At 31.3% G+C, this 27377-nt stretch overlaps 3 protein-coding genes across 3 annotated transcripts; 2 read left to right on the forward strand and 1 right to left on the reverse strand.

The window, feature by feature from the left end:
- Positions 1-3032: 3032 nt before the first annotated feature.
- HELRODRAFT_127882 (hypothetical protein) lies at positions 3033-3206 on the forward strand (the record flags this gene model as incomplete). Its single annotated transcript, XM_009023201.1, has 1 exon — positions 3033-3206. A coding segment is annotated over one exon (174 nt), but the record flags the coding sequence as incomplete, so codon positions are not given.
- A 10512-nt stretch (positions 3207-13718) lies between these two features.
- HELRODRAFT_152668 (hypothetical protein) lies at positions 13719-14060 on the forward strand (the record flags this gene model as incomplete). Its single annotated transcript, XM_009023202.1, has 1 exon — positions 13719-14060. A coding segment is annotated over one exon (342 nt), but the record flags the coding sequence as incomplete, so codon positions are not given.
- Positions 14061-24941: 10881 nt separating this feature from the next.
- HELRODRAFT_175819 (hypothetical protein) lies at positions 24942-26939 on the reverse strand (the record flags this gene model as incomplete). Its single annotated transcript, XM_009023203.1, has 5 exons — positions 24942-25016; positions 25124-25209; positions 25439-25496; positions 25670-25981; positions 26826-26939. 5 exons carry the CDS (start codon positions 26937-26939, stop codon positions 24942-24944), a joined length of 645 nt encoding a protein of 214 aa, XP_009021451.1.
- Between the last annotated feature and the right edge of the window lie 438 nt (positions 26940-27377).

Genomic DNA, 27377 nt, shown 5'->3' on the forward strand with positions numbered 1-27377 from the left:
CAGAGATATGTAATGTTATCGAATCATTTATGTGTTCTCATGTCACGCCTTTGCCGATGATATTCAGATAATAGTTAAAACTACAACTGATTCGTTTCAAATAGAGATGGATAAATTTTTAGAATGTTTGACGGCTGTTGATTTATCGATGTCGCAGAATAGTTAAAAACTGAATCAAAATAAAACTAAACTTCTACTGGTGAGAACATGGCAGCAATTGGCAGGAATTAAATTCCAATGAACAGTGTGAACTGTGAAAGAATTTTGTTTTGTAACAATTCAACTAACTTGGGTGTTGTGTTTGATTCAAATCTAACATTTAAGTACCATATCAGGATGTTGTCAAGGGTTTGCATATATCAGATCAGAAGAATTAATCAAATTCGTGGATCGTTAAACGTTTCAACACATCAGACTCTGGTGCATGCCTTTGTCCACTCGAGAATTGACTTCTGCAGTAGTTTACTTTATAGTTTGCCTGCAGTCAATACAAAATCGTGAAATCTGTGGAATGATCATGTGACGCCTACGCTAAAAGGGTTGCTTGGCTGACAGTCGATAAAAGAATAATGTACAAGATTGCAGTTTTGATGTATAAAACGCTTAATAATAATGCTCCAATGTATCTGCAGGACAAAATTAAGAGGAATTTACCTCGTCAGACAGGTGCGCACCTAAGGTCGTTCGATTTGAATATATTAACAGTTCCGGTTACAAATCTGTGTGCCGGTGCACGTAGCTTTGCGGTTGCTGGACCAACTGTCTGGAATAGATTGCCGTCTTCACTCAGGGATCCAAAGCTGACTATGTATTGCTTTAAAAAGAACTTGAAAACGTTTTTGTTCACATTGTAATAAAATAGTTTATTTAGGGAATTTTTTTCTTTTTTTGTTATTTATATTATTTGGTTGATTTTTTTTATCTTGTTTAGTTTAAATTAATATTCTTGTCAGTTATTTATATTATTTGGTTGATTTTTTTTATCTTGTTTAGTTTAAATTAATATTCTTGTCAGTTTTTCAATTTTTAGGCTCCGATTTAATGATGTAATGATTTATGTTATGATGTTTGATTCTTTTTTTCCTTTTATTATTTTATTTATTTTATTTTTCCCTTATTGGCTATGGACAGATTTTTATTCTTATGTAGCCCATGCTTATTGTTATGGTGATCTAATGTTTGAGGACGCTTTTGAATTTTATTAAGAAGTGCTAGATAAATTTTTGATAATAATAATATTATGTATGTGTCTGTGTACATCAAATCAAATCAAATTTACATTTACTGCGTACATTAGACTGTTTCAAAAAAATTTTTTTAAATAAACAATGCATAGGGGCTTATATGGTGTGGTTTTATATTTGTATCATCCTGTAAAAATTTCAATTAAAAAGGATAAGTATTAGTGACCTCTCAAATCATATTTTGTTATTTTTAATGAAGCCTGAGAAGCCTGAATGATTTTTTTTGGTGGTTGGGGTTTTTAAAATATTTTTACATGTTTTTATAAAACATTATAGAAGTTTATTGTTTGGAGAAGACAAAGAATTTGCCAAACAAGAAGAGAAAAGATTAAAAAGGAAACTAAGCAAGAATCAAAAACAAGAAAAACCTAATAAAAAGAGAAATATAGCCAATTATGAAGATGATGATGATAATTCAACATCAACAGATGACATAAGCGATAAGTCTGATGAGGAAGTAGGGTGTCAGCAAATACCATCAGAATCAAATTGCAGGAAGTACTCCGATATCTCCTAAAACTAATGAACTTAAAAAAAGGTGTCAAGTAGATGACCCACTGTTCATGGCTAGTCTAGATTGTACAAAAACAACTTATAGGGAACAACTTATAGAACACATAGTTGCTTTAGCATTAAAGGCAGTTGGAATCAACGTTGATGAACTCACTTTGTCAGCAAGCTCTCTTTACGGATCTAGAAAAGCTATACGACAATCTATCGAAAAAACTCTCAAAAACACATTTTTGCCTAACACACCTCTTGTGGCTCACTTTGATGGAAAACTTTTACCTGATTTTGATGGTGTAAACATAGATCGCCTGCCAATTGTGGTATCAGAGAAAAATGTAGAAAAACTGATAGCTATACCAAAGGTTGGCGGTACTGGCATAAACATAGAAACCACAATAGTTCAGTTACTTCAGAATTGGGAAGGCGTGTCAAATTGGTTGGCTTGTTTGTGTTTTGACACAACAAGTTCTAATACTGGCATTCATACTGGTGCTATAACAATAATTAAGAAATCCTTTAATAAACATCTCTTGTTTTTAGCATGCAGGCATCATATTCTTAAAATTATTGGAACAGCTTTATTTGATTTATTTTTCACTTCATCTGGCCCTCAAATTGCTAATTTTAGTAGATTTAAAGATCAATGGCCATCAATTAATCAGTTAAAATATGCATCGATTGACAAGGTAACAACTGGTTGCTCTTTGACTAATGATGAAAATTTGTAGCTAAAGCAAAATCGTGTAGCTATGATTGATTTTCTTCAAGACCAACTGCAAAATACTCAACCTCGACATGGTTACTTGCAATTGATTAGGCTTTCTCTCATAACTCTTGGAGTTTCAGATCCTACTGCTGTACAAGTCACTCCTCCAGGAGCTTATCACAGGGCTCGCTGGATAGCCAAAGGAATTTATTGTTTGAAGATTTTTTGCTTTCATGAGCAACTGAAGTTAACTGCGCATGAGCTACAAGCATTAAAGAGACTTTGTCTCTTTACTGTAACTGTATATGTAAAGGCATGGTTTTGTGCAGCAAACAGCTGTAGTGCTCCTTACAATGATTTATGTCTTCTTCAAACTCAGGAATTATTTGAAAAAGTTGATTGCAAAGTTGGAAAAAAAGCAATGAAAAAAATTAAAATGAATCTTTGGTATCTAAGCGAAGATCTTGTTGGAATGACATTTGTTTCTGATTTGGTTAATGTCGATGAGAAAAGGCTTATGGTTAAAGCATTATATAAACCAACAAAAAAATGATGTTAGAAAAGTAGATCCAAAACACATAAGTTCTTTCAAATCCAAGATTTTGTCAGATTTTGTGACAAAACAGTCTTTAAATTTATTTTCTACATTGAAACTCAGTCAAAATTTTCTTTGCTTTGATCCAGAAGTATGGCCACAACTAGAGGATTACAATAATGCAAAAGAGATAGTGACTGCAGTACGGGTAGTTAATGATTGTGCTGAGCGAGCAGTTAAATTGGCATCTGATTTTAATACAGCACTTACTCATGATGAAAATCAGCGCCAGTTGATGTATCAGGTGATTGAGCATAACAGGAAATTAATGAATGAACCTTAGAAAAAGAACTATACTGATTCATACATTACATTATAATAAAACAATATATAAATATTCATAATAAATTAAAAACAATTATTTTTTATTAATTTAAAAAAAAAATGCTTTAAAAAACTGAATTTTCTGAACAATCTCATCAATGAGAGGTCACTTAACATTGTTTGATTTTATTTATTTTTGGTGTTTGTCTTTATATCATCAAATGACACAAAATAAACCCATATGCAAATCTGGTTTAAAAAAAAATTTTTTTTCTTAATAAAAATAAAACGGTCTAGTGTACATGTATTATTATAACAATTATATATATATATATATATATATATATATATATATATATATATATATATGATCAACTTGTGTGAAATGACGAGCCTTCGCCCCGCGAGCTTTTGGTTTCCAAACAAACCGTCCATGCTACGAACATACAAAAGTCTAAAAGGCGAGTTTTCTCCGTTAGACCATATTTTGTTCAATACAAAATGGTGGACTTTTCGTCAAAAACTGCCGTGCATATAACACATGTTATGTCGTATCAGATCGTAAAATTGTATCCGCAGTTTAGGTTTTTCTTGAAAAAATCGAAGACTCTTCCAAACAACAAAGTACTTTCAATACTGAAAAACTTAAAAACTTAAATCTCAAAAACGAGTTTAATGCGGAGGTTCGGAATCGTTTTGAGCTTCTTTTTGATGAAACTGTGAACCTAGAACCTCAGGATAACATCCGACAGCAAACTGACGCGTTTTTGATGTTTTTAATGTAAAATTCGATTTGCACCAACTGGTGAAAATTGTTCTTGTATATTTTTGGAGTTTCAGATAATAGAATTTCAGTTTACTAAATATATCAGTTTGTAATATATAAAATAAGAATAAACTTTCATCAAACCTCACAATTGCAATATGATTGAACATCTACGAGTAAGTTGCACGAAGTATTCAATTCTCTATTTTGTTTCATTCCTATTTTTTCAGTCATGAGACGTTACCACAATTTAATCACGCTTTTTCTATGCAGACCAACGTTAACTCTGTACAGTAAATGATAAAAAATATTGTCTTATTGTTTCGATAAATAATTGATGAATGTTGTTTAATCATTTTATTTTCAAGGTAACATTTGGAATGACAAACACGTTGAAAAATTTCCTAATAAAAGTTTAAATTGTGTCCAAAGAGAAGATTCTTGGTTGTTTTTTTCAATCTTCATGACAAATCAAGTTTACTTGTTCACACATTATTTTACTTATTATTTTTATTATATTTATGGTTCATGTCAGAGTTTTCAAGCTCATTTTACCAGCGGGCCGTTTTTGACAAATTCTTCATGAGCTGCAACTATTTAAAAAAGTACATATTTATTAGCAAAAATAAATCACAGAAACTTATTTGACTTTAAAACTTAATGCCACCTTAGAAATGAAATTTCCCATCTAGCACTACGAAATTTCAAAATTTTCATCTTTAGTGCACCGAAATTTTGTGATCGCTATCCTACAAGTTTGTGTTGTGGTAAGTATTAAAAAACATTAGGCATTGATAAGTCAAGTTAGTTCTAGATCTGTAAAGTATAAAACTTGATGGTTGATGGTAAGAGTTTAAGTGGCCTACATTGACGAAAGATTGATGCAGTATAAGATTCTCCAGGTTTTCATCATTACGATGGCCAACTCTGCTTTCAAAATTTCACTTATTTCACTATAACAAGAATATTTTCATTAGCTTTTGCGTATTTCATTTATATATTGTTAAACGAAAATTTGTGTAGGCTTTCGCTTAATTATGGAATTCTGTCCATGTTGTCGATATAAGGAAGTATTGTGTTTTGTATATACACACGCCACATACACACACACACACACATTAATATATATGTATGATGCATATATATTGAATGTATGGATGTACATGCAAAATGTCGGAAAAATTTATTTGTTATGAATTTTTGTTATTTTTGGTTTAAATGACTTTTTGACGATGTTAATTTGTTGAATATTGCTGTGGAATGTTTTCGGCTTCAGGATATGGTTGCTGCCAAAAAAATTTGCCCCTTGAAGCTGAAACCGTTCAAATTAGTCTGCCAAACTTCTCGTCTAACACTAATAAAAAACAGGGATTTAATGAATTAATTGACGCTTTGAAGTTCATTGGTGACAATAGTTTTAGCAATAAATTTCCCGCATTTGTGACTAACGTTTTTGACAGTTGAGTGAAATATGAGCAATTGCGAGTGGCTGCGCCTGTTTCTGAGGATTTGGAACCATTCGCTGATTTGAAACCAATTGTGGATTTGCTAAACAAAAATTGCAGCATATTGAACGAAATAAAAATAAATGTTAAGCAACTTGTTAATCAGTTCAAGGTGATTTGTCAGTTGTTATACAAAAACCAGCAGGTCTGACAGCTAAAATTAATATTAATGAAGTTAGCTTCACCGGGGACGTGTTTACGTTGAAGCGCTTGAACAGAAAACTTCGAATCTAAAAAAAATTATTGAAAACAATGATGAATACAGTGTTAATGACAATTTTACACTAGTTGAAAAAAAAATCGTTCAAAACGTGTTTTATCGTCTGCAATTAAACATTATAATCATTGTGGGTTCGAGATCATTTATTGACTCCAAGATATCGGCTAGTAAATTTTTTGTTCGAAAAAGAATTTTTTACATCAACATTACATACATGATTAAATGTTTAGCGGCTATGTACATGATCATCTTATATTAATTCAAGTTGAGGCTATCTCATGTTTTTCTGCCTGCAAGAAAAAAGATGATGATGTCAGACCGGATGATCTGCAGCTGTCTACATCCTTTCGATTATGCGTTGATGCTAAATATTCAAGTCTCGTCACGGATGAAAGATCGTGGCCCGAGCATGTGAGAATTATGGACAGGTCATTCAACAACATCAACAATCGACGCAGTGTTAAGCCAGCAATCGTTTTAAATAACTAACTACATTTATATAATATTAGAATCTTGAACTTTTGATTTATTATGCTTGGTTTCTCTATACTTTTTTTAATGAGCTTTTATTTTGGGATGGCGCCTGTGAGAAAATCTTGGTTTTATAACCGGTGCTATATAAATGTTCAGATAATAATAATAAATAATAGTTATAATTGTACAATCTGTATGAAAGGGCTTAATAAGTATATGATACATTTTTACTTCAACTCATACAATTGAATTAGTTTCTATTTAATTGTTATTGGAAAATAAGTTTTTCCATTTTTTTTAAGTGCTCATGAAAATGTTGAAAACAATAGCTTATTCTTGAAACTTGAAGAAAATGAAAGCGAAGATAAAATGGTGGTTATCAAGTTATTTTTTAGCTATTTGTTAATGAACAGTTTTTGACACGATTGCTTACGATATGAGCATTTAATTTTTATTGAGTTGATTTAATTATTTTCATTTTAAGCTATTTGTTGATGCACAGTTTCGAAGGCATTTGGCTTGCAATGTGAACATTGTGGGAGTCTCAAGTATGCAACTTGAAAAATTGTTTTCAACATTTTGTTTCATCAATTTAATTTTAGGATTAAATTGCATTTTTGATTTCTTTTTTATAGTTCTTCATTGAAATGAATTTCGTTAATTTTTTTTCAATCTACCATAAATCTATTCTTTCTCACTGGTCTATTACAGCTGTTATTCTGTTTGTTAATTAATTGATTAACAAACGAAATAACGACTGCAAAAGAATTTTGCCGAATAAATAATTAATGCTTTTTTTGGTTTTTTTATACTTTGCAATGAAGCTCAGTCAAATGCAGAGCTTTTTACCTGTTATTTTATACTTGTAATTAAACTTTCGTGTCACAAAGGCTATACTCTCCACACCACACCATACCACAGAAAGTTTTTGAACCATGCCATCTCGTAACAGCAGAGGTATACATGGCACTTCTAGCGACTGAACTATCTCGGTGATCAAAAGCTCGATGATGCTATAAAAATTATTAGAGCAGAAGTCATCAAGAGAAGACACCGTCGGGGAATGACCAAACTATCCTCTCCTTTGAGCTGTCCTTTTGTGAAGACTCAACATTAAATTTCAATTGTGATAAGTTGAATATTGCTATTACAAGTTTTATAAAATAACACTTTTTTATATTTCATCAGAAAAAAATCATCTATGGTTGTCTGTTTAGCAATTTTTCAATTTTTTTAAAATTTTATTCTAAAAGACTTTCAATGGATTCAGAAAGTTATAACAATAATCTATTGCACTTATGAATTAAATAATGTGTAAGTTTTTTGATATAATGCAATGTCATCTTTGCAGTTATGATTTCTTAGTTAGGTGCCTCTTCTTTCTCTTTTCCTACAGCACCTTGATCTTCAAAATAATCAAAATTTAACGGCACGTGTAATTGTTATTCATAGTTATATATTTCTCTAAACACCAAAAAGTTGTTTATGTTAGGATCCGCTTCAATGACCCCCATATCTACACTCTGATTTTTTCTCATGCCAAAACTACACTCCCAGAAGTCAAAAGTCTAAGGAAGTCAAGCATGACGTTGCTTTAGCTGGTAAATATTTAATGACAACATTTGAAAAGGAAATCTCAAGATGAGCAAAACAATTATCAACAAAAAAGTATCTTTCTTTCTAAGAAATAAAAAGATTAGTTAAATCTAAAAAGAACAATTTAGATAATACACTATTAATTTTCATTTTGTTTTTAAGATTTGGCACCATCCCAAAAAATTATATGACAGTCATCCATTCTTTTCTGTTTCAGCGATATGTCACGGGTAAATTGCTTTTTTTCAGAGCTTGAGATTAAAGTTGGCAATTCCAGTCAAATAAACATCAGTATAGCTTGTATTAAAGGATTTGAAAACATTTTCATGTTTTAAAAAAAGAGGATTTTGTTCTTGACTAATGACCAAAGGTGAAAATTTTATCCTATTAAAGAGCAAGTCAAAAAAAGTTATTTATAATTAGGCGGTCTTGATGCTTTTTTGTATATTAGATGTAAAACGGGCGAACGTTGTGATAAACTTTCTTATCTGCGTTGGATATGTGTGAGCTGACTTCTGGAAGCCTATTCTCAATTGTTAACTATTTGTATATCAACGCCAACAGCCTCGCCGGCAAGTTTTTTTGAAGGTTGTCCTAAACTGCTTCTGCTAACTTTTCAGTCAAACAGATGATGCCATAGAATTATCACAGTCGGTACAGCCTACAGCATCAACTAGCTTTTTCTTATTTTTAATAAAAAAGAAGATAATGAAAAATAGAAGAACAAATCAAATTGTAAACAAGCTCAGCAAATAATACGCTCTTTAAAACCTGAAAGTCATTTTCTACTCAAAAACAAGTCTGTGTGTCGTTACTTCGAAATGTCCACTCTTTAGGAGTTATTCAACAGAAAAAAGTTCCGGGATGAGCAACACTGTCCGTTACTTTTAACCGTTCGTTCTTTAGGACAACGCTCTCGAGAATTTTAATGTATTTAAATATTTTTGATCATATTACCGGTTATGTCACAATATTTCATTCGCATTGTTCATTTATTTATGTATCGCTATTTTTAATAATGTTTTCATCATCAATTACTGTATTTAAATAAAATTTTTCCTTTATGTTTGTAATAAACATTGTATTAAGTTCACTTAACCAGTAATCGGTGCTATACTTGGTACTTGCACTCAGTAATAATAACAATAATGCAATTTGTGCAGCACTCTATGCAATACTCGTGTGCCAATTTAAAGTACTTGTAGTTGACACCTAAGTACTTGTACTTGTAATTTTACATCGTTTTTGTACTTGTACTTGAAAATTTAGAAGTACAACTTTTTAGTACTTTACAACAATATAGAAATATGTAGTTGGAAATTTTAAGGAGTCTAATGTTTTATTTTGTAATTTTGGCCATTTTTCCAAAAACAGCTAAATTGGGTCAGATTTCGAATTCAAACTGGATTTTTATCACTTAATTTTTAAGATACAATTTACGTATCTAAGTCATTTTGTCAACTTGAACCATGGTCTACGCCTGATCATCTCCGATTCTTTTTAAAATTTTAACAGAAAGTATCTCAATGTATTTCATCGACAAAATAAAATTTGATTAGAAATATTTCAATTATTTTCCAAGTTATGAAGACTTTTATGATACCGCCTTCCAATTTTTAAGTGATTTTTTTTCGAGACTTGTAAAACGCTATATTTCTCAAACTAGCCAACACATCTCAATAATTTCAGTTGAACATATTAATGAAACAATATAATAATAGAAAAAAATAAAAATTATTGCTTTGAAACAAAAGATATTTTGTATAGAAAAGTTAAATTTTTCAAAAATGTTTGCGTTCTGGAGGTGCTGTAGCTCTAAGTCTATCGCAAAATAAAAGTTTTTTTAAATAATTAAAGTAATTTATAGTCTTTACAGTTAAACAATTTTTTAAAAATCTGTTTTCAATTTTTGATCTAGTGATCTTCAAAATGTTAGAATTATTGAAACAAAAATGGTCCAATAATTTTTCAAATAAGGTTATGATAACCGATTAAATTTTAGTATTTAAATAAAAGTGTTATCAATAGAGGAGAGGTAGTAGTAGTAGTAGTAGTAGTAGTAGTAGTAGTAGTAGTAGTAGTAGTAGTAATGCTGTTCTGGAAATATATCTAGAGAGCATGCTGTCAGGCATGCTAGCACAGCCAATTCGTTAATTGATTGTTATTCATCCAACAATCAATACCCGCTTTAAAACTATTTAATGTTTGCGCATCGACGAGTCATTTGACAATAAATTCCAGATATTTGCTGTTCTTCTGAATAGGTAATTCTCTCTGCTTCTATGTATTGTTATTTCTTTGTAATATTTCATACTGTGACCTCGCGTTCTAGTTACAACATTATTAAATTGATTTATTAAATTAATTCTGTCCATTGTGTGCTTGCTTTTGAATATCTGATTTAAATCTCCTTTTCTTCTTCTTTCTACCAATGTTGTTAGATCCAATTCTCTGAGACGATCAATGTAAGCAAAATTTCATATAGAAGGAACTAATTTTGTTGCTCTGTGCTGGACTCTTTCAATCTCTTCAATATCACCCTCCAAATCTGGGGCCAAACTGACACCGCAAACTCCAAAAGTGGTCGAATAAAAGTTATGTATAAATTGCGGAGCAATTTATTATCAAATCTTCCAAAAGATTTCCTCACTCGACCAAGCATCCGATTTGCTTTGTTAGATACCGCTATGACTTGATTCTTCCATTTAAGATTAGTTGAAAAAATCACTCCAAGGTCTCTCAGATTCAGACTCAACAAGGCGTTTTCCATTAATATACAGAGGACATTTGTTATTATCTGATCCGTAATGCATTACAACACATTTTCCAACGTTGAATCGCAAAAGCCAGTCTTGGGTCCATTTGAATGCCGTATCTATATCAGATTGGAGTTCAACAACTTCCTTGTTTGATGAAACTGAACTCATGATTTTTGTATCATCTGCAAACAACTTTGTTGTAAATTTCAGATTAGTTAGCAGGTCGTTAATATATAAACTGAACAATGTTGAAGTTCTAAAAGTTTCAAAATAATGGAAAAAACTGGAGTTTGTTAATTTGTTTGCTCTAATTAGAGAGGAAGTTAAAAGAAAGCCTACAATGTTTTACAAAAATAGTTGCTTTGAGTTAGTTTAGAAATTTGAAAATTTTACGATTCATTTAAACGAGAATTAAAATTTCTTGATATAAAAAAGAAGCATATAAAATATATGTCAAATTATAAACATCCACAATAAAGTTAAAATACGAAGGTTTTGGTGATAACAGACCACTATAAAATGCCGACACTAAAAGTAAGACTCAAATATCATAAGAGACATTAAAGCTAAATTTATAATAAGAGTTAAGTGAAAAATAGAACAAAATTCTATTAATAAGACAAATGCTATTACAAGAAAAATTTGTATTACAAATTTGAAAAAGGTAGGTCTTGGGTTTTTTTAAGAAACTGACTTCTTTTGTGAATTCATCTAGCAAGTAGCTCCACAAGTTTGACGTGACCATGAGTTCAAATTCTTTCATTGTAGTCAAAATGTTTATAGCTTCATAGGGCTCAGTGGCTTAAGTCGGTGTAGACTTTGGAACTTCTACATTTTTTCCGTCTGTATATAAATGAAGAAAAAATGTTTTCTTGAACATTTCAAAAAATATTGCTGTCAACTGTCCTTCTACCAACAAGATTTAAAGAATGGTCAGATTATGGAATATACCTAGCATACTTGTCATCGTCTATCTTCAATTTTATACTGCAACATGTCTGTAAAATACAAGAGTACGTGAGAAAGCTTTGGTATTTACTGCAATCTTTTTTGCAATCTTTTTTATGGTAGTTATACACCATTTTAGCCATACTTTTTCCTTTAAAAAAAGACGTAATAAAAATTTATTAATATGTAAATAATATGCCGTCTGTTTAGCTTATATTATCAGCACTGACCTGAAGCAACGGTACAGATGAGAGTAGGAGATTGTGAGTACTTATATCTTATTTCAGGTTAAGTTAAATTAAGTAATTATTTTTTTTTATAAATCAAATGACTTAAAAAATAAAGAAAGATATGAATTCAATTTTTTCTTCATGATTATTTTTTCATTTATTACGGCAATTCGATTGTTAACGAAGCAATTAGCAAATTTACAATTTGCTGATAATTTTTCAAGAAATCGTTACTGTGAGAAACTTTTTTTCATTAAAATACATATAAAAGTTTTGTAATCAACAAAATTTGAAGATATTGTTTATAATTAAAGTGCTTTTTGTAATGGCAAACTTTATTATGGTAATTATGAATTAGTTTTTATTTCATTTCAAAAGGTTTTTCATGCTCATTAAAATCTAGGATACAAAAAAGATATTACGAAAGGTTATTATTTTTTTAAATAATTTTTTTATTACTATTTTTGAACGTAATAATTACTCTTTTCTGATGCATTTCTTCGTGCACAAAGATCGTGCCTTTTTCCATAGTGTTGTCGTTTTCTTGATAAGGTTGTCGAAGTCGGTCGGAATCTAAATTCTTGGTGCACCCAGAGTAAAAGTCGGAGTTTTTTTGCCATTCCGACTTCAATATAAATTTTGAAAGTATATTTAAATCATATTTTAAACTTAACTTTTCATGCTCGGCTATATATATATATATATATATATATATATATATATATATATATATATACACCAACCAACCCAAATAGTAAAGTTAAACTCCGAATTTATTACAACAATAAAAAGACGACTCACTTAATACTGAAAAACAACTGCAGTCCTAGAGATAACTCTGAGTTAAAGCGTAATCACGTAATATATGAATTTAATTGCCTCTTTGACGGCTGTGCACGTCAACATGACTCATATATCGGGATTACTACTACCTCACTGACTAGAAGGCTTACGATGCATAAACAGAGTGGTGCTATCAAATCTCATTTGGACTCAACACACTCAATCACTATTAGCCGTGAAATCCTCGACAGCAACACCAAAGTAATATACCAGAACAGCAACTACACGCATCTTAAAATTGCAGAAGCAGTCCTAATTGACTTCAATAAACCAAAAATAAATATACAACAAAAAATGACTACATCACTTCCAACCCGGCGCTTAACCAACAACGAAAACAAAGAAGTAATAAAAACTAGAATCGTAAATAGTGACAAAGAAGAATATGATGCTATCGATGAAGAAAAGGAGACCAAAGAAGATGACCAGCCAATAAAGAAACCTGACACCTAATTCGCATCAAAGTTCAATTTTACAACACCAAAGTTAATTTTTACAACGTCAAAGTTCATCTTGACAAAGTCAATATTTCCCTATATATACAGCAAGGAGCACTGATGATGATTCATTCGGAATCGAAATATGGCCTTATTTGCAGCATGAATTCGAAAAATAAGTTTATTTTGAATTTTAATAAACTAAACGTTCACCAAAAAACTTTAGTGAGAAAAATCGAAAAAACGAACTACAAACATATTAACGCCAAACATTCGGTAGAATTTATAGAATATTGTATATATATATATATATATATATATATATATATATATATATATATATTGTTGAAAACTAAGATGATTTGTTTTGTTCTAAATAAACTGTTTATACATTCGTCAGGATGGGTGTCCGGATGTAAAAACTTTTCCCCAAATTATTCCTATGCCATCACAAAGAAAAACAACGACCCCTAGACCCCAGCAGGCCTTAAGTGGTCAAGGGGTGCAAGAATTCCTGGGAAGTATGCAATAGCGGAGGGATGTTGCAGAAAAATTCAGAATGGCCCCTCTATGGTACTTAGACTTGGAACGCTCAATGTTGGATCACTGACTGGCCGCAGCATGGAAATCGCAGAAATGCTCGAGCATAGAAGGATTGACATCTGCTGGCTTCAGGAAACCCGATGGAAATCGAATGGTGTCTGTCATGTCAACTCAGACAAAGAAAAATATAAACTATTCTGGAATGGTCAAAAGACGGCCAAAAATGGTGTTGGAATTTTTGTCAGAGAACCGCTAGCCCAAGAAGTACTGGATATTAAAAGGATTAATTCACGTCTTATGTGGATCAAACTTCGCATAGAAAAGCAAACAATGATTATTTTTTCTGCGTTCTCTGACACCATCTCAACAATACCAAAATATGAAACAATCTTGATTGGAGGTGATCCCAATGGCCACGTTGTTGAGAAAACAGATGGTTTTGACAACGTAAATGGCGGTTTTGGCTATGGAAAACGGGATGAAGATGGCAACCGCATCATTGAGTTTGCTGAAAGTCACGGGTTTTGTTTACTGAACACATATTTTAGAAAGAGGTTTGAACATCTCATAACATACAAAAGTGAACCATCAGCCAAGCCACGCAAATTGATTTCTTCGCTGTCAAGCAACCATACCGAAGGCTGTTCAAAAACGTCAAAGTTATACCTGGCGGATCATGTGTCGCCCAACATAGATGTTTGAAGATTGGAACACCAGACTCGCCGATCATGGATTCAAAGTCAACATCAGCAAAACCAAAGCATTGAACACTGGTGAACCCATCCAATCCACAGCTACTGGACGATGGCCTTGTTCAGTTTGTAAAGCTGGTGTAGGTAACAATTCAATCAAGTGTCAGCAGTGTAACCAGTGGTGTCACAAATGTTGTTCAAAAATAATTGGTACTTTATCTAAAGTGTCCAATTTTGTTTGTCCTGCTTGCATCAATCCACAACAACAAATTCGAAATAGTACTGTTTTTGAAGCCATTAAAATAGAGAAAGTCACATTAGTCTGAAGGACCAATAAAATCTACCGAAATCCTGCGTCGTGCTGGTTTAGATGATATAAAGGACGAATGTCGACTGACGAATGGTTTGGTCATGTCAAACGAAGTGGAAACAGTGCCATAACTTCTCTTGCAGATGTTGAGGTACCTGGCACACGTCCCAAAGGCCGTCCAAAGAAGTCCTGGTTGCAAACAATCGAGCAAGACATGAAAGCTCTAAATTTAAATGAAATGGATACAACCGATCGTCTAATTTGGCGCAAAAGGTTGATGGCAAAGAAAACAACATCCTACCTCGGGAAACCGGGTCTCTGGACGCAAAACGAAGATTGATTGATTGATTGTTCTAAATAACATCTGAACACTTTATGTATGGTATTTTGTTGACATGGATAAAAAGTACGTTGGACCATCTGATAACAGAAACTGAAAGAAACTCTTTGATTTTGGTTGTCTACGTCTGTGAGCAGCTGCTTTGCATAAGTTTTCTCGGTGTTTTATAAATTTGGATGTCTCAACATAAAATCGTTGAAATATTATGTTAAAATGTTAAAACAGAAACTCCGTGTTTGCCTCAAACTAAATGCAAACAAGGAAAATAAATCCTTATAGAAAGAATACGGAAAAGTTGACAACCTTATTCCAGAGAATGTTAAAATATAGTAAACATTCAAATTAAACATAGTAAATATAGTAAACAGTTCCAAGAAATCGTAGCGAAGTCATCTATAACAAATACAAAACAATCTTAAAAATAACCTTGTCAATAATTTTTTCTTTTTAATTTTTAATAAAACCTATAATTTATTTTCATTTTATGTATTTGCCTAATTACGACGCGATAACATAATCCTATGATATGTATTTTGAAAGAGACCATTTTTCCAAATTATTCATCATTGTTGTACTCATTTTCAAATGGATAGCTATAATGAATAATAATTTATTTAAAACTAGGCTCTTTTTGTTTTTATTAAAGTTAGATTTTATTTCTTTAGTTTTTATTTCATTTTTTAAATTTAATTTTATTAATGATTGACATTATTTTTGAAAAATTTAAATGGTGTAAATATCATTAAGGTTATTTTTATTTATTCAAAATTTGTTTTTCATTTTAATTAATATTTTTCTTTCAACTAATTATTTATTTGTTTTTTTTTATTTTATAATTTATAACATTTTATTATTTATTCATTCATTCTTTTGTTTATTTTAATTTATTTATTTTAATAATTTTTATTTTTTTTCTTTTTTATTATTGTCGTCATTTTATTTACTTTTTTTTATACACTTGACTTTTTGTATTCTGGTCTCTGGATATTTTATTTTACAATTTTGGCATTCAACAAACGCATCTTTACAGTATGGCGGCCAATTGAAATTTTTGCTTACTCTCAAAATTATATTGACTCACGTCTAATATAAAACTTAACCCAAAAAAATTATCATCTAATTTTTGTACTTTTAAATAGAAAAGGGTTTTTTAAAGTGTAATAATTTATTTCATTATTATTAGTAATATTTTACTAATAAGAGGCACGTGATAATTTGCTAGAGTGTCTTTGAATTGTAGAAATGTAAGCTATATAAAGATATATATTTGACTAATTTATTATATTTATTTATATTAATTGACTTGTTTATTTATTTATTTATTATATTTTTTTTATTTATTTCCTCCTAACATTCTAATTATATACAATTTATAACAATGTTTAAACTTTGTTAATAAAATGTTTTTCAAATGATTTGTTTCCATGTGAGTTCTTAAATTTGTCGGAACTTTAATCTATATTTTCTCCTGTTTCTCTATCTATATCGATTTGATAAATTAAAAACTTCCCACCGACGACGACCGATATTGTACTGATGCTTAAATTTATTTATTTTTGAAAGTAACTAATTTTCAAAAACGCGAATTAAGCATCAAATGGATGAAAATCAAAAACAACATCAATGTTCTAGAGAATGTTGTGCATTTCATATAAAAAGACAAGTTTTCAAATTATCTTTTTTTCGTTTTAATTTTTTGTTTTAATTCTGTTTTGTTTTTTGGAAGATTTCAGTTTTTTTAAGACATTACTTTTGGTTTTATTCGTTTTAGTTTTCGTTAACGAAATCCATACTATGATTGATAAATTTGTTGCTTATTAATTTGCAATAAAGGGGAATAATCATTATTATAACTAACTTTGTTAGTAAAAAACGAACATGTTTGTCTATTGGTATTCAATAGTTGTCAAGCTTATCAGATGTTGTGCCGTGATGGAAATTACCACACACCGTTCTCCGAGCAGCCTACTCCATGTTGCCAGCCTTTGCAAGACTCACAGAGATTGGATATTCAACAAACAGCTCAAAGTAAATGTAATGCTGTATTTACTGTTAATTTGGAAGAAAGCTCAAAATTGATATCTACCCCTACAGGTAATATTTTATGTTTATTGTAGATATTTTTTAATTAAGACGTTCACTGACACTTTAATAACTGGTTCAATTTTTTGATTATTTATTGTTTCTTTTAATCTTATTCATGCAGGTCTATTTAAATCATGAAATATGCTTTTTAACGTAATTGTTAAAAAGTATCGTAGTTGTTATTGTAATGTAAGATTTCAACATTGTGGTCCAAGATTTGTCTAGTAATTTTAGTTTTATGTTTCTCTTTCATGTGATTCTTCTTTATAGCGCCAGTTTGTACGTGCATCGTGAGTCTTCTCGATAACTTGGTCGTCGTCGTTATACAATATGGCTTTTTGCACTTTCGTTCAATCACACTGCAGTTTTTAAAATTTATTGATGAAATAACTGCCTCAGCTTAAATAGGTAACATTACAGATGTCATATATACTAATTTAGAGACGGCCTTCAACACCAGTTCCCACCCCAGATTATTATTTAAATTATATAAATATAAAATTCATGACAACTTGATAAGATGGATTAAAAATTACCTCAATGGACGAACATTTGCTGTTGGTGTAAACGGTCGAGTATCTAGTGCTAAACCTATTATTAGTGGAGTTTCCCAAGGTGGAGTACTCAGACCTCTTTTGTTTATGATATATATCAACGACATATACTCAGTTTGTAGCGATATTTTTTTATATGCTGATGATGCTAAAATTTTTGGTACATTGTTGGCACCACAGGCAAGATGGTACACTGTTGCAAAGTTGCTTGAACAGTTTTATGTCTTGGTTTCATACATGGAGTCTCAAAGTCAACATAAGTAAATGCAGTTTGATATCGGTTGGCAAATGTTTTTCAGCAATCTATGAAATTACTGATTCGAATGGGGTTGCTCATATCTTGCCAAGAGTAAAGAGCATACGTGATCTTGGAGTGATCGTAGATAATCAACTTACTTTTAAAGAGCACGTTATGACGCAGATTTAAAAATCTAAACGTATTTTAGGAATTTTATTTAGAAACATCAGGGACCTGTCGGATGTTGCGTTCATATGCCTTTATAAATCTTTGGTAAGATCATGTTTGGAATTTGCCGTCCACGTTTGGTGATCCATTGAACTGTTCATCATATCTGGGTATATGTCTGTTAGAACACTCCCTGAAAATTGTCGAGAAAATCATTGAAAGAAGATTAACGTCGTGCATCACAATCGGAAATTATCAATTTGGTTTCCTAGGGGGAAATCAACAATTAATGCAATTCACATCCTTCGGCAACTGCAAGAGAAGTACCTCGCAAAGCATCAACAACTATCACACATTTTTGTAGATTTTTAAAAAGCATTTGATCGAGTTCCTCGTGAAGCAATCAGGTGGAGTCTACGTCGACAACTCATTCCAGAATATCTTGTTCGACTTGTGATGGAAATGTATACGAATACTAAGACTCTCGTCAGCACAACGATTGGAAACAGAGATGCATTTGACATCGGCGTTGGAGTTCACCAAGGCTCGATTCTCAGTCCACTGTTATTTATAACTGGGATGGAAGAAATCACAAAACCGATACGCACTGGTGACATTTGGAATCTAATATATGCTGATGATATCGTTTTAACAGCCACGTCTGAGCAAAATGCAGCACAGATGTTTGAAGATTGGATCATGGATTCAAAGTCAACATCAGCAAAACCAAAGCAATGAACACTGGTGAACCCATCCAATCCACAGCTACTGGACGATGGCCCAGTTAAGTTTGTAAAGCTTGTGTAGGTAACAATTCAATCAAGTGTCAGCATTGTAACCCAGAGGTGGACATGGGTCCATTTTTACTGACCCAACCCAACCCATCACTTAACTCAACCCATCCCAACCCAACCCGCCTGAAAATGCAACTTTTCAACCCAACCCGACCCGACCCAACCCACGACCCATCTGCACGAGTCGCAATTTTACCAAACAGGCAAATTTTTACAAATGATATTTAAAAAGCAGAACTCAAAAATACAAGATCATATGTGTAATAAAACACACTGGTGAAGTAATTACACTGCAAGTGTAATAAAATAACATGAAAATTAATTAAAAATTAAATGTTACTAATATTTTCCCACAACAACGTCAGAAACATCAAACTTTCCATATTTGGCACCTAACTCAACACAGCTCTGCATCAAATTGAGAAGCCCTTTATTTTCAACAGATATGAATGAGTGGTAACCATCAACACAGAAAAAGATCTGTCTATGCTTCAACATCATTAATTCTTGAGGAGACAGTTGAATTTTTCGTTTCAAGCATTGCTGGATTTTCAACTGTGACTTTGGCAAGACTACAGCACAATGTTTAATATGTTCTTGCTGATTTTTAGTGCCAAAGTTTTTACCTGATGAATCTTTAAACTGATATACCTTATTGCACTTAATACAAGCACAATAGTAATTCACGGGAATTTCGCTTTCATCATTTTCCTTTTTTTGAAAACCATGTGAAATTTCTGCCAGATTTCTGATTTTAAATTTGTGGGTGCTTTTAATATATACCACCCTGTTTTTTCTGGAAAGAATAAATATTTAAATACTTAAGTATGTTCAATCAATCAATCAATTAAATTTATCTAATGAATGGGATTTCTAAACTTCAACAGCGCCCAACTAAAATTTGAAAAATAAACCATTTCTAGGTAGAAAAAAGAAAGAAAATGAAACATGAATATCAGGTAAATAAGTAAAATGAGCAATTGAGAAAAAATTCTGATGTCTGTAAAGTGTAACTGTAAAGACTGAAGAGATTTGAAATTATGAAAAATAACAATTAAATCTTTAAAAAAGGAATTAAAACATAAAAAATGTAAAAATGTTAATGTGAAATTTATTAGATTTTTTACTTTCGCAAACTTAGCAAATTTAAATCACACAAACCTCTCAAATGACGCTGAATTTCTTCTGATTCTGCCATACTTGTAAATAAAACTAATTTTCTCGATCGAAAAGAAGTTAACTTTTGCTCAACTCAATAATCACAAAAAGAAAGTGGAAACGATAGACCAAAGATACAATGATATTACAGCGATATAAAATACACCGATTATTAACTAGTTAAAATGTTCGTTTAAGAATAAAAAAAATACAGAAATAAATTATTTATAATAAAATTTAAAAATTTCAACCCAACCCAACCCACACAATTTTAAAAAATTTGGACCCAACCCAACCCAACCCATGGGTTAACCCAACCCATGTCCACCTCTGTTGTAACCAGTGGTGTCACAAACGTTGTTCAAAACTAATTTGTACTTTATCTAAAGTGTCCAATTTTGTTTGTCCCGTTTGTATCAATCTACAACAACAAATTCGAAATAGCACTGTTTTTGAAGCCATTAAGGTAGAGAAAGTCACATCGTTTCAATATCTAAGGGATGTTCTGGATTGTACTGCAAAAGTACAATAAAAGAGAAACAAAAAGCATTCAAAACATTCAAAAACAATCCTACACTAATAAATCTGATAAATTAAAAAAAATTGAAAGCTGTAGCTCGGAGAGTTGTGAGAAAAGAAAAGGGATCTTGTTGGGAATCATATATCAATAGTATTAAAGGAGATACTCCCGTTTAAAAAGTTTGGCAAATGATTAGAAAAATGAAAAATAAAAATTTGGACAACAAAACAAATCACATCATCACTAATAAAATAATATATGAAACAGATGAAAAAATAGCAAATGTGTTGGCTCACAACTTTCAGCAATGCACCAAAAATCGAAACAAGAAATTTGAAAAACTTAAAACTAAGGAAAAAAATGAACTTATAGACTTTAACACAGAACATCATGAATTTATAATACTCTAATAACAATCAGAAAAATATTGCATAAAATCGACAAGAGCAAAGATTCTGCGTCTGGTCCAGACCATGTATCTTATCAAATGTTAAAAAATCTTTCTCAAAAATCATTAGCCATATTACTTAAAATTTATAACTACATATGGCCCAACGCGAGACTACCAAAAATATTGCTCCATGCAATAGTAATCCTTATAAGTAAGCCAAACAAATCAAAATCACATCCAGACAACTACAAACCAATATCTCTGACCTGTTGCACATGTAAAATATTGGAGAATTATTTCAAACGTACAATGTGGAGGCATCAAAGGAAGATCAACACTAGACCATTTGGTATCACTAGAAACCTTCATAAGGCAAGCTTTGAATCAAGGAGAACAAGTTGTAACATTATTTTTCGATATAGAAAAAGTCTATGACACTGCTTGGAATTATGGAATTATAAAGAAGCTATACGAATCAGGATTAAGAGGACATCTCCCAGAGTTTATTTAGGCCTTTTTAAAAAATCGAACATTCGTTGTAAAGGTCAGCAACTCCTTATCAGAAACAATGTTCCCAGAATTAGGCATTCCTCAGGGAAGTATCCTCTCTCCTAACTTCTTAGTCTGAGCATCAATAATATAACAAAAATAATTCTTAAAAATACAATGATATCTCTTTACATGGATGACATAACCATCTCGTTCAAAAATAATGATGTTAATAAAATACAGATGGAAATAAATAAAACCATGAAGAATATAGAGAAATGGTCACTAGAAAATGTGATGCAATTTTCAAAATCTAAATCGAAAGCAAAGTTGTTTTCAAGAAAACGAAACAAAACATACCCCGAACTGGTTTTTCAAGAGAATCTTATAGAGTTTACTCCCCAGTATTAATATTTATGAATAATATTTGATGCGAAACTAAATTTTATAACTCATATACAGCGAACAAAAAAGAAATGTCTAAAGTCTCTGAATTTAATTAAAGTATTGTCTCACTATACACGAGGTGCACACCAGAAACACTTGGTGACAATCTACCGAGCAACAGTAAGATCAATATTAGATTATGGTGGCCCAGTATATGGTGGAACTAGAGAATCTTATATGAAAATCCTCAAACCACTAGTAAACGAAGCTCTAAGAAAATGCTTAGGAGCATTCAAAACATTACTATCAAACAGCCTTCATATCTTAGCAGGAGAGATACCGCTAAGCCTTAGACATCAAAACTTTGCAATAAATTATTATCTAAAACATCTTATATCTCAAACAGAAAATTCTGCTTACAAATACATAATGGCCAAAAATCAATCAACAAGAGCAAAATTCATTCCTACAATTGCTACAAGACTAAAAGAATATACCAAAGAAATAGATAAATTAGAAATTCTGAGGGAGGTAACTCACAAAATCCTTCCATGGCTGATGTCTTGTACTGAAATTGATACAACAATAACAAGAGCAAGCAAAAACCAAGAACTGGCAAAAATATTATTCAAAGAAAAAATCGACAATAACGAAAATATTATTAAAATATTAACTGATGGCTTGAAAAAAGAAAATTCAACAACAGCATCAGTGCTATTCCAACAGCAATTTCAATATACCAACAGTCTTACTCATCATCTTCCAAACTATACTTCAATACACACAGCAGAAATAACAGCTATAGCTTAACCTCCATATATAATTCAACAGGAAACTTCGCTATCAACTCTCGTAGCATAAAAACAGTACAAACCTCGACATCAGTTAATTCTTCAGATGCAAAACAAAATACACGACACTAAGTAATAAAATGATATTACATTAATCTGGATCCCTAGCCACATTGGGATTGAAGGAAACAAAAGAGTGGATTAATTGGCATCACAAGCTCACTCAGATTCTCCATCAATCATTCCAATACCATATCATGACATAAGAGTGATGAAAAACGACCTTGTATCTGATAAATGGCAAAAGGAATGGAACAAGATAAATAATTTTCTCAAAATAGTGTTGCCAGAATTAAATGAATCCAAAAACATCAAAATCAACGAGCTAAGTCGAAATGTTTTAAACATCGTAAACAGACTAAAAATCGGCTACTTTGCAAGAACTGCGATGCAAAACTAACAATTCAACGCACATTAATAGAATGTCAAACATTCAATGAATCCAGAAATCATCTAATACCAAAAACATCAAAAAAACATCAAATACCAGAAAATATCCACTCAATTTTTAAAGATGAAAATATAAAAAAACCTAATGTCATTTATCAAAGAAATAAACATTTTTAACAACATCTAATTCCCCCACTGTTCAAAAGTGATTTGTAAAAGAAAAAAAGAAAAGAGAAAAAAAGAGAGGAAAGAAAAAATAGAAAGAAAAAAATAGAATCAACAGGATCCAAAGACGTAAAGACAGCCTATCAGAGCTGAAGCGCCGTAAAACTGCAGAAGAAGAAGAAGATTCTTCATAATCTGTTGGATCCTTCAATTAGCCCACTGTTAAATCGCCGTGCGGAGACTGACACCAGAGGTCATCATCTTAGTTTACTGACTCGTCTTGCGAGAAAAGATAGCTGAAAGTATTTTTTTCAAATCGCGTCTTATACCCCTGGAATGCACTACCGGTTGATGATAGATTTGGTAGATGAAATTTATAACAACTTGATTATTTATATATGTATCTAACATAAAACATCTTTATAAATGGATAAATATAACTTGTTTGAGTTTCCTTATCGTTGGTTTTATGCTCGTTGATCTGGCCAATGTTATTTTAGTTGTTAAATTAGAAATTTATTGAATTGAACATTTTGTTGTTTAAACACTCTCTTTTTTGGTTAAAAATTTAGGTTTTGTGTAGTTATTTTGCGTCTGTAAAAAACTGAATAACAATTTGTATCTTATTATTGTATCCTAGTTGTTTTATTTTGAAATGGTTCTTTCCATATTGTTATATTCTGTTGTAATCTAATTGTTTTATTTTTATCTTTGAAATCGTTCTTTTCGTAATGTTATATTTTTTTAGTTGGGGCAAAGGGCTTGTACCCAAGTCTCATAATAAAAATAAATGTATATATATTCTGACCAGTACGTACGAACCTATCATATAAAGCGTAAAGTGAACCAATATGTCAATGGACCAGATTTGTAGATTGGTAATCTACATATCTGCCAAAAGAGTTTGGATGGTCAAAATATTTCAAATGCTGCATTCATGTGCAACATTTTTATTAAGTTAACGTTTATTTGTCAATGAAAACAAACAATTCAGAACACGTACCATATTGCTGTTTCTGTAGAACTAAAGTGTTTTCGCATCTGCATTTTAATTATTCCTTTATCCCATTAGCTTTTTCATCTAGTTTTTTTTTGAATTATCTATTATTCAATCAATCAATATTGCTCAACATATCTTATCTAGTCTTGTTGGCTTATTGCTCAACGTCTGACAAACCCACAATACATTTACGGCAAATTTAATCACAAACCAGTTCATTTTTCAGTCAGTACTTCACCTATAAACTACGGCTGTTATTTTAAATTGTATTTTATATAAATTAGCTTAAAACAATTTGACGTAATATATATTCTTGTTTTTAACTAAATTTTCAATATTGATCGTTGAAACATTTAATTTCATACCAGTACTTAGTGGTAACAATTATGATGTAGAGAAAGTTGAAGAAACTCGAAAAGATTTTTACTTGGAAAATTACGAAATTGGTGAAAATAAGGAAGCGAGCATTTTAGATTCATTTTATTTCGATGATGACTCTAATCTGTGCAAAGAACCCATCTGTCCAAATCAGATCGTAAATTTTGATAGTGTGTCAAATTGCAAAATACTGATGAGTAATCCAGTTAAAAGCTTTTTAAACGATCATGAGCTTGCTACTTTTATGAAAAATAACTCGATTCTTACTCCCATCGAAGTAATTTTTTTATTCATATTTTTGCACAATATTTTAAATAATTAAATAGTTTCTAAAAACTTTAACAGCTAATTTTACTAATTTTAGTAAACGGATGAAAAAGTTTTGTCTTCTTTAAATTACGCTCGAAACAGTTTTCCATCTAGTTTTTGGTCTTCTATTCTTTCTGTTCATACCTTTGTATCTGCACTTGTGTGATGATAGATATCATGATGATTTGCGTTTGTGTATCTGTTTGTGATCCATATTGTCATTCCTTAATGACAAAAAAAAACTACCACAACAACTACAACAACTTGTGTATGGTCCTGGGCATGACAAAAAACTGCATCCACGCTGCCTTGCGTGCTTTTGAACAAAAGGCTAGGCCCACCGCTTATAACTGGTGGTTGTCGTCAGGAGGGGTGTCTGGATGTAAAAACTTTTCCCCAAATTATTCCTGTGCCATCACAAAGAAAAACAACGGCCCCTAGTCCCCAGCAGGCCTTAAGTGGTCAAGGGGTGCAAAGAATCTCTGGGAAGTATGCAATAGCGGAGGGATGTTGCAGAAAAATTCAGAATGGCCCCTCTATGGTACTTAGACTTGGAACGCTCAATGTTGGATCACTGACTGGCCGCAGCATGGAAATCGCAGAAATGCTCGAGCGTAGAAGGATTGACATCTGCTGGCTTCAGGAAACCCGATGGAAATCGAATGGTGTCTGTCATGTCAACTCAGACAAAGAAAAATATAAACTATTCTGGAATGGTCAAAAGACGGCCAAAAATGGTGTTGGAATTTTTGTCAGAGAACCGCTAGCTCAAGAAGTACTGGATATTAAAAGGATTAATTCACGATGTACCGTGTGTGTCCCTTCCACGACATAATCTGCTTCTATCTCCTCTTTCTCCATTTGCTCTACCTTACCTCTATTAGTCACTGTTGTAGAAGGTGGATTTACCGGCTTTTCATCATATATAATGACATCTTCCGATTCATCAGATTCCTCTGACACATGATCTTCAGTATCAGAATCAGCACCTAATCCTAGCAAATAATTTCCATCTTCACTATTGGCATCATTTTCTGTAACATTGTTTTCATCACTTTCTGCATCTTCCTGCATAATCATTCTAAGAGAGTTAATTAGCTGTTGAATAACTAGCCATGTCACCTAGTGTTAGATGAAATGCAAATAAAACAAAATGACTGACATTCAAAAAAAGGTGAAACTGATAGCCAAATGTTACTAAAATATTATTTCATCATAATTAATAAAATTTATTAGCAATAATAAATTTTTGTTATTATATTGAAATGTTTATTAGGGGTGCAAAATGCACCCCCAATAAAAATATTTCGGTAAAAATCAGCGCAAAATTTTTTTTTATAACTTAAGAAAAATGGTATCTTAACAATGTCCTAGACCATGATTGCTGTAGTTTAATTAATAAAAATGAATGTAGTAACTATGGAAATTGCTTTGGGGTGCATAAACGTATACGATTTCATGAAAATTTTTTTTATTTTTTATTAACGGTTTATTGGTTAAAAACCTTTTTAACAATTAAATTGGTTAAAAAATAAGCTAAAAAGTATGAGCGACTCGGATGATTAAATTGTTAGATGATGAATTTATTATTACGTGTTATAATTGTTGATAAATTAAAAACTTTTGCTTGTTCACTTCAAAATATTAATAATAAATATATATTTTGAAACATATAAAATAATTTATAACAGAAATCTAATGGTACAAAAACTAATTTTCCGAAAGATTTGTTTAATGATATCCATCTGCAGTCAAACCAAAATAACGAACAGTCATATTACAACGATATACAATCCAAAACGAATGTTGGTGGTGAGCCCATTTGGAATTTTGGAGTTCTCAAAGAAATGCAAATGTTGTTTAAATCACCAAGTCCAAGAACATATTATTCAAAAAGAAATCAATAAATACACCATATTGCATTGAAGTATTCATTAGATGAACAGAAAAGAATATATCAGATTACCCTTGTCAGGATCGTGTCATTTTGCTTTAAAAAATGTTTTTTGTGGATCCGTGCATTGTTACAAATTGGCTGGCACGTGCATAACATTTTGTTTGTCATATAATGAGTAGACATTTTTAATGAATAAACCGCCTACACGTCGTTTCTGACCAGTACGGACGAACATGTCCTATAAAGCGTAAAGTAACAATTGGATAAAAAGTGAAACTGTCTCGTTGAGGCGTTTTGTTGTTTAAGCAAATAAAAATATTGAGTCGTCTCTAGTTTATAATTAAAAGTTTTTGTTAAACGTTGTTTATATTTAACTTAGCTTTTACTAGTTTTTTTTTACAAACTTTAAACTTCTCAAGAGCCAGTTTGTGTATTTTTATTAAACACTTAACTTACCTTTGTCGTCCTTGAGGTCCGCTATTTTGTTTATTATGATTATCTATTTATAAAAGCTTATGATTCCTAAACCGCTGAACAGAATGTAATGAAATTTTTACGCTTTATATAGCATATATAAGTTTGCTTTCGAATAACCTGATTTATATATCTAAGTAGAAAAAT

The sequence above is a fragment of the Helobdella robusta genome (genome assembly GCF_000326865.2).
Source record: "Helobdella robusta unplaced genomic scaffold HELROscaffold_35, whole genome shotgun sequence".
Classification (NCBI taxonomy): domain Eukaryota; kingdom Metazoa; phylum Annelida; class Clitellata; order Rhynchobdellida; family Glossiphoniidae; genus Helobdella; species Helobdella robusta.